Source organism: Rhyacophila brunnea, unplaced genomic scaffold (assembly GCF_057557595.1).
Source record: "Rhyacophila brunnea isolate RB1 unplaced genomic scaffold, BYU_Rbru_1.0 scaffold_142, whole genome shotgun sequence".
Classification (NCBI taxonomy): domain Eukaryota; kingdom Metazoa; phylum Arthropoda; class Insecta; order Trichoptera; family Rhyacophilidae; genus Rhyacophila; species Rhyacophila brunnea.
This window is the reverse complement of record NW_028232799.1, coordinates 504,055-512,875: the sequence shown is the minus strand read 5'-3', so window position 1 is coordinate 512,875 and position 8,821 is coordinate 504,055. Positions and strand designations below refer to the sequence as shown.

General features: G+C 34.3%; 1 protein-coding gene across 1 annotated transcript; it reads right to left on the bottom strand.

Annotated features, from left to right (window-relative positions):
* Window positions 1–324: 324 nt before the first annotated feature.
* Window positions 325–3,735, bottom strand: LOC147075519 (uncharacterized). The gene is made up of 4 exons (XM_085942403.1): window positions 3,426–3,735; window positions 3,018–3,170; window positions 630–827; window positions 325–336 (listed from the first exon to the last, which is right to left on the bottom strand). The coding sequence occupies exons 1-4, from the start codon at window positions 3,564–3,566 to the stop codon at window positions 325–327; spliced, it is 504 nt and encodes a 167-aa protein (XP_085798529.1). The 5' UTR covers window positions 3,567–3,735.
* Between the last annotated feature and the right edge of the window lie 5,086 nt (window positions 3,736–8,821).

Sequence of the window (8,821 nt, the reverse complement as noted above, 5' to 3'; positions counted from 1 at the left end):
CTGCATGAGTAATGGCATATATCACATTTAAATGGTTTTTCACCAGAATGAGTCATTTTGTGTCTTTTCATGTTACTAGACGACGTGCATGAGAACTTGCATGTGCCACATTTAAATGGCTTTTCACCAGAATGACTCATTTTGTGTTTTTTCATGTGATTTGACTGTCTGCATGAGTGATTGCACTTATCACATTTAAATGGTTTTTCCCCAGAATGACTCATTTTGTGTGTTTTCATGACATCTGATCGTTTGCATGAATATTTGCATATATCACATTTAAATGGCTTTTCACCCGAATGACTCATTTCGTGTCTTTTCATTTTACCTGACTGTCTGCATGAATAATTGCATTTGTCACAATTAAATGGCTTTTCGCCAGAATGAGTCATTTTGAGTGACTTCATGACGTGACCAGGACGAAGTCTTGAAAAATGACCATCGTCACATTTAACCAGCAATGCAACGGAATCGGTCGTTTTCGCAATTGTGGTTTTGTGTATCGCTTTGTGAAGCAACATTAGGTCGAACGATGAAAAAAAACCAAAACAGATACTGCACACAAAATTTTCTTTATGAAACGATTGTTTTTCCAATTGTATAACAGCCACTAATAATTCTGTGTTTACCATATTATTCGATTGACAAATATCACGTTTACTATTGCGACAGGCGACATCTTTGAACCCTTCTATATACTCCTTTAGTTCTTGCTTAATATCTTGTTCCTCAATGTGTAGGTCTACGCTAGACGCTTGTGCTTCAGTCACGTCCCAGGACGATATGAGACTCGCAATATTGGCCGGTACAGTGCTTCTAGCGATAATCTAAAAAAGAAATTTAAAAGTATTATTAAATAAATTATGAGATTTTTAAATAACAGCTCATTATAAGTAACAGATCTAGGTAGAAATATTATACCTAGACACGGTGTTAGCAAACCTTTTTACGTAGACACACGTGCCAAAATTTTCCAAATATAATCTTTCGACTGTCTGACGTGCCGAGCAGTTTTTTATAAAGATAAAATGAAAAAGTGGTTTTTAAGAATTTTTAAAAAAAGGTTTAAATATTACAATGAGAGATTCTATCTTTCACCGTGTTTCTAGACGAATGCATATCTTTTATTCTTTGAATATTATGTTATTTTTGCTTGTTTTCAAATTTTTCAAAAAGGTCGTGGGTGCATTTTAACCACGCTTGTTTATAGATTTCCCATAACTGAACGGTTTTCCATATTTACGGTCTGTCAGAATTACTACTACTAGCTTTTTGTTTCTTATTTGGTACAGGCATTTTTGTTGGTGCCAATGAAATAGTTTGTTACTCTATTACTTGGCTTGGTTCTTTACACACGAAATGACACCAGAATTGCTGCGATCAGATGAGGCATTCTCTCGCTACAGAGGTCTCAAGCATTGTAAATCGATCAAAATCAGAAGTTCACGGAGCGGCTTCCACCGCCGCCTGATGAGGTGAGTGCGATAATATTACGTGTCACGCATAAAGCATTAGGAGCGATTTGTTCAATTATATATTTACGATTAACGTAAATTCTTGAAGAGAATTTGCCTATTATTAATTTGTATACAATACGATCTGTCATTTATGCACGAGTTTCGTCGGTTCCGTTTGCGCATCGATTGGTATTATACCACTGGTAAAAATAGTATTAAAAACTCTATAAAATACGCATAGCAATGTGGTCATTATTTTTTAATAGTGTATATAAGTAAGTACTTATATTTATTTGTATCACTTTTTTGGATTTTTCTTTATTATTATATTAGGTAATATTTTTTTCTCTTCAATATAAAACATTCGCGCGTGGTGGTGTAAATTGGTACATAATCTTTGTTTTTACTTCGATTTTTGGAGTCCCGAAGATACTTCAATTTAAATCAAGCACAATCTTAAAAAGCTTGACATAATCATAATTATTAATAGTAACTTATATCATTTTCTAAAACGCGTTTTCTATCAGAAACCGTGTTTTTTCAGATCAATAATTCCATCGTGTACAAATAACTATTGTAATGTCATTTAAGACTTTCTATAAACCTACTCGATATATGTGAGAACGTGAATAGTGTTGTAAAGTATATAATTATGAAAATCGAGAATGTGGTTCTCGTTGACCTCGTGTATGCCCATCCCTAATCTATTGTCTGCAGGTTCGCAGCTGCCTTAAAATGGGATTGGATTGATTTTGATAGATGGGTACATCATAATTACTAGACTAACATTAACACATCTTCCACAAACGTAATGTATAGCTCAATGCTAAAGAAGACATTTTTCGGAAATCGATGTTACCACCGTCTTTTGCACGAAGAAATAGTTTGACTTTGATAATAACTGACGAATAACAGGTATGTATATTTATAACAAAAGCACTGATAGGTTATAAATTTGATTTGCGATTTCTTTATAATAATTCAATACAAAACGAGAAAGACCTTATAATTATGTTGTTTTGGAGACAATCTGAAATCTGATTTTGACAGCTGAACAGTGGGATCACTCGTTTGAGAGATGCGTGTACAAATATGTACAAACGTGTACAGATATGCTCAACATTGTATCTTAAGATGGCGCTGGCCTGTTCACAATATTATGTATGGATGCAATATCGCAAGTAATTTTAAAGTACGCACACGTATAAACTGTTAAAGTTCATTGAAATTACTGCGGAATGACAAAACCACAGACTTACTTTGTCGCCATGCCAGCATGTGACGTCTTCTGCTACCTACCTACAAACAATAATGTTATCTCAAAAGTACTTTCTGAAAGAAGAGGTCGATTGGTCATCATCAGTGACAGACATCACATTCAAATACTGTAGGTCAATGCGCCCACACACACTAAACCAGATACATAGGTAAGTGAAATAGTTGTAGGAAGCGTGTATAACCGAGACGAGGATAATATCTAGGTACCTATTTAAATTTAGTCACAAAGCTGTGATAGGATACATAGCCGATAGAAGAAAATATCGCATAATATACAATTACCTGCTGTACTGGTCCGTTATCTGAATGCGAACATCCAGGTGTTGGATCTTCATCATGGAAAGGGTGTATTGCATCTGCAACGAACTCGCGTTTAACGTCAACCAGCTGGAGGTCAATCTCGGGATTAATTTCAGCGAGACGCGTTGCTGGATACTGAAGAAAACATTATACATTTTTGTAATCATATAAAAAAACAATTTTGAGCTCGTGTACCTATTTTATAACACTGCTTACTTATAATTGAGCTGGGTAGCTGTCTAAATGTACCTATGTCAAAAGGTTTTTGAAAGAAAATTTGACATCCTCGTATGTTCTTAAACAATTTAAAAAAATATAAACTTATCGTAGGTATTCTGGTAAAATAATTACAAAAAAACGCAGGAAAGGACTTAAGAAATAAAAACTAACCTCAAAATCGCAAATGAATTCGTCTGTGTTCTCCTGCTTTATATAGATGCGCGTGTCAGGGCTGTTATGGTGGCTGGTTGTTACATCAAACTTGTCTTCAGTACCAGATTGGTCTCCATCACATTCTCGCTTGACTTCCATATTTGCGTATCAACTATCGTACTATGCAATGTGCTAGAGACAACTTGACAACTTTCTGTTGTGTTGTATATAAGTGTTGCCGAAATACAGTTAATAATATTCCGTGTAGCTATTATCTGATAAACAAGAATGTACTTATTGAATTTTGTAGGTATTATGGTACAGATACTAATGTCAAGAACATCGACTACACGTAGAACTTTTATCGTAACTAAAACGTGTGTCCTGTCGCTGGAGACTAGTAGAGAGTGGAGCCGTCACGAAAAAGGTATCGTCAGTGTTTACAGTATAGGAGAAAAAAACCCAATTTGATTTATTAGTTATTATAATATATAGTGAGATGCGCTGTTCTCGTTATGATTGATGAAATGCTGACGATCATTTTCGTACCATTGTTTTGGTTAGACAACAAAACATACATATAATTGTGTCACCGTGTCAAGTGTGTATTTTTATTATAGGTAGCTAGTTTCCATAGGAATACTTTTCAGTATTGCGGCAACACTTTTCTAATATTACCTTGAAAGGATGCTCTCTGTCACATAACACGTGGCTTCTGGAATATATACCCTTAACATGGATGCAAAGCAACGATGTGATGGAGGACACTCCGATATAGAAGGCAAGCCTTTGTTTGACACGCTGAGTATCCATCCAAACAATGCGGTCGTTTCAAGTTGCAATTTCGAGGTTAGTTTTTGGAAACTAATTTTTTTTTACAATAACATTAGATTGAGAATAACAATGATTCGTTTTATATTATAAACTGTGGCTTTTTAACAAACAATGTAGGAACATAGTGTGATATTAATTGTTTCAAAAAAATACATGTTTATACAATTTGACAGCTACAATACATCTGTGATATTAAAGGGTTGGTTTGTTTATCTACTAATTCATGTTAAATATAAATATTATACAATGATATATGGTGATGACGTGACATGAAACTGTTTTACCGTGTTTACAAAATGTAATAATGCTTTTTTCAGCACTTTAATATGGCGGACCTCTCTAATATAAAATCTGAGACAGATGATCATCCAGCTGTCGTCAAGCGCGAGATTATTGAAGATGTTTCACATCCATTATATGATGAAAATCCTCAACCGGGTTGTTCATATTCAGATTACAGGCCATATCATCAGGTACGTTCAATTGTACGTAGGTATATGTGCCGTTTTCTTCCCTTGATGCCGTCTTATAATATTGAAGGTTTGAATTTGCAATGCATCTTTGAAACTCATTTCACCATTATTAATTCGCTCCAACTTGTTTCATTTAGTGGTTTTAGCTCACACTGATATTTTAAAACAAAACCATGAGCATTTATTTATGATGATTTATACATCACAATCATTCGAATGTAAAGCAATAATTAATACGATTATCTAAAATTGTGATCAATTGTATGGTGAATAAATGAAATTAATCGTCCGTGAGTTCTTTTTAGGCAAGTAGGTTATACAAGGTAAGCCTATTGTCTACAAAAAACTACTTGCAGCCATAAAATACAATAAACGGAAGCTATACCTACATACGTGTGAAATGGGGTGGAAATAGACCAATTCTATTGTCAAAACTTTATGTAACAAATTAATGTTGTAAGCCTCAAATTTTACTAAATTATCTACCATGCTGCATGACAACATAAATTGAGGCGTTCCAGCTAAACAGTTTGACAGGTCAAAACTGGCACACTGCGCAAGCGTTATAAGTAAGCCGGAATAGTTTTAGATTTAACGTTTAGTTCACTGTATCAGCAAAGTGCAAACCATTTTGTGACCGTCAAAAATGATTTGGTCTGAAACGTCAAACCACTTCTCACGTCTGTCAAAGTAATAACTCTCCAGACAGGACCTAACCTAAAAATGATAGTCATTTATTATCAATGACGTATTAAATGGACAACTCATTTCATATCGGCGAGCACGAGAAATAGTGCACGAAACTGAATTCACAGATGTATAGGTAGACGTCACGTGATCATATGACATTGCATTTCCATTATACGATATCGAGCTTCTAGAATTTTAGAGTAATATAGCCTTTATTGTAATGGCGTATTAATGTCATCGCGTTAGAAATAGATTCTCGGGTTACTTACGTCTTCCGGAGATTCAGCGAAACGCTTCCAGGCGCAAACTGGGAATTCTGCCCTTAATTAATAACTTTAAATATTTTTGTAACTCGTTATTTATATTAGTATTCTTTTTGTCGTGTGTATAATAAATACATGCCTTTATCAATTAATAACACAGTTTCGAAGTATTTGCCGTTTAGTATTTATTTTTTCCCTAATTGTATCTATTTTTGCTATATAGTGTAATCTAACGTTTGTATACTTACATATTATGGCTCGAATCAAGTGTAACCTATGATTATATAAAGCAGGTTGTAACGTAGAATGATTATCTATAGAATGAAAAATATTTGACCCCACAAATAGTGCCAAAATGTACGTTGTTATGTGATCCATTGTATGCTTTGGCAATATTGATTTTCCGTCATTTTCTTTCATAAGTCGTCGTATTACAGATTCGCTTTTAAAACAGGTTTGGAAGACATCATCAGATGGGTAGCACAAATTTTCCATATCTTTTAGAGTAATTAGTTTATGGAACCACATTTTAGTGGGCGATACAAGAGTTGTGATACATTCCTCACACTTTAATTGTTTTAGTAAATATTTCACAACGAACCCGGATATATAAGAAATAATTTGATGCGTGTTGTGTGAGAATGTCCGTTGTGTAGTATCCGTGTTTAATTTTTGGCATATTGGATCAATTGCCATCATACGTAATGTTTCATCAAATGACATCTCAGACTCCTCATTGCCATCGTCAAAGCGATATTTTTCCAATGTTCTATTTATACTGTCAATCGGTGATGACGAGCAATTTAAAATTGTAATGTGTTCTAGCGGTATACAATTACTATTGAAAGATGACCTGAGCTCTAAGTGATTGAGTATCTTTTTGAATGCGTTTTGTTCGCGTAATCACCAGCCAAAATTCATTCGTATGTATGTATTTATATGTATTTCAATATTATGTATATATATTCATTTTGTAACAACTATGTAAATTTATGATAGCATTTATATATAATAAATTTCTTTATAATTATAATTGGATATTTGTATGCAATCTTATAATCACCACTAAAGAAGGCACCGCATATTTTGTTAATCGACGAAGTTCATTCCTTGTCGTGATGAAATGTTTTCTATCAAAATGATCAGAACATATTACACATTCATCCGATGGTGTCCAACATGGATCGCATCTTAATACTCTAAGTATATATGTCCAATGTAATCGCCTTTCTGCTTCGCGAGGAACTCTAAAATTTAATGAGAGATAATAATGACAATAAAACCGCTAAATCCATTGACATAATACTATTATTCTCCCTTCTTCATTATTTCACTTTTTAATTTGTAGCGATTCAATTATAAAAATATATACTTCACAATACATTTATCGATTTCGCGACAAAAAGTATTTTAAATTAAACAGACGATGTCAAAAAATATGTTTAATTACATATAATAAATTGAAAATAATATTACCAGTCCGTTCATGCAAATCAATTAGCTGAAGTACGGTGCAAACAGTACTACCATATTTGAAAAATTGAACGAACATATACCTTACTGTCATTACAATACGGACCAAATTTATAAATCACCATTTGTGCGTTGAGCACTTATAGGAACGGAGAAATCATCGCTGCCTGCGTAAAAATGTTCGGCCATTTCTGTCAAATTGTTCTGTCATTGAATTGCATCGATATTTTGTATGGGCAGACCCAGCGGTGTCGCCAGACGGCTTGCAAGCGGAATGTTCATTTGAGCGAAGGATACCGATATTAAAATATGAATTTCGCCATCCGGCAGACCCGACACAAAGTGAGTGTCATTTTATTTTCCAGATGATTCGTCCATATAAATGTCATTGTTTATTATATTCCGTACCTATGTCATTTTCTCAACATAATATTGCGTTACCTACCTATGAACATTATAATATTTTTAGGATTAAGAAAAACTGAGATTCTTCTGCATTTATATATTGCGCGATGTTCATATTAATATTTTAGTCAGTGGGAGTTCAGTAGAATTAGGTAGGTATATTATTGCATAGTAACCGATACCTATTATTCATTATTAACCATATGCGAACAATAAACCGCTTTTGGTCGTGTTGTCCCATGACTCCACCCAAATTGTCTATCCATAGAGTTCGATTCGATATCATCACTTGTTTGGTATATAGTGAGAGGTAGTGGGGTCGCCACTCGACCGAAAAATTACAACAAAATGGATTGACTCAACTAAATGATTTCACTAAAGTACTCGAGTCAATTTGTCTATTCGTATACGTTTAGTTACTAAATTGCTCGCCACTCGACTAAACTACTCCTAATCTATCTAATCGAACCGGGCTTAAGGGTGTATCCATGAGCGCAGCGATAAAATTAAACCTCATTGACGTGCATATTCAATCGTAAAGACTGATATATTAATATTTTGTAGTTGTGATCCTTATCGTCACAACTACAAAATAAAAGAGAAAAAAGAAAGCTCTCTAGATTTGGGATGGAATAAAGTATAAAGTTAAAGAGCTGAGCATGAGACATAAGCAAAAGGCCATGGGTTACGTGCATCCTTTTCAAGCTGAACAATAATTACTTCCGTAACCTCGCAACTGACAACTGTAAAAAAATTAAATTAGAATACAAAAGGGGATTGCACGGCTGAAGGCACGTGCAATCTATGATTAAAGATGTACTTATTAAAGTCCTGGACGCCACACGGTCTTGATACCGTGAAAGATTATAATTATATAGCAGTGTGGAATAAAGGGGAAATAATAAATGAAAGAGCAATTTATGTACTTGACCGAAACTATATTATAGCAAAAAACAAGAATATTACATTAAAGGGTTATTAAGGAAATACTATAATAAAGGCAAGCAGCTAAGTTTTAAAAGAAACATTGGAAGATAAGTGAATCAAATAGTAATAGTTTTAAAATACCAAACTTGGAACGACACAGAGGCTTGAAGCACTGCGGCTGCAATCGTGCTGTTTTAAGTGACGTCCATTATAAGTTTTGGGTAAAACCAAAGCAGAGCACGACTATCCTGGATGACAGACAGAATCAAAAAGCCGCGTTGCTTCTTTCGCACCTCGCGACGTCCGTTGCGGCCGGAAATTCCAACAGCGACATCTCTTATTAATCGCG

What these genes read in the sequence shown, in the direction of transcription:
- LOC147075519 (XM_085942403.1), bottom strand. Translation starts at nt 3,566, where the DNA reads ATGGAAGTCAAGCGAGAATGTGATGGAGACCAATCTGGTACTGAAGAC. An exon ending in AATTCATTTGCGATTTTGAG is followed by an intron (nt 3,171 to 3,425) that starts GTTAGTTTTTAT and finishes TGTTTTCTTCAG; the next exon opens with TATCCAGCAACGCGTCTCGC. An exon ending in ATAACGGACCAGTACAGCAG is followed by an intron (nt 828 to 3,017) that starts GTAATTGTATAT and finishes TTTCTTTTTTAG; the next exon opens with ATTATCGCTAGAAGCACTGT.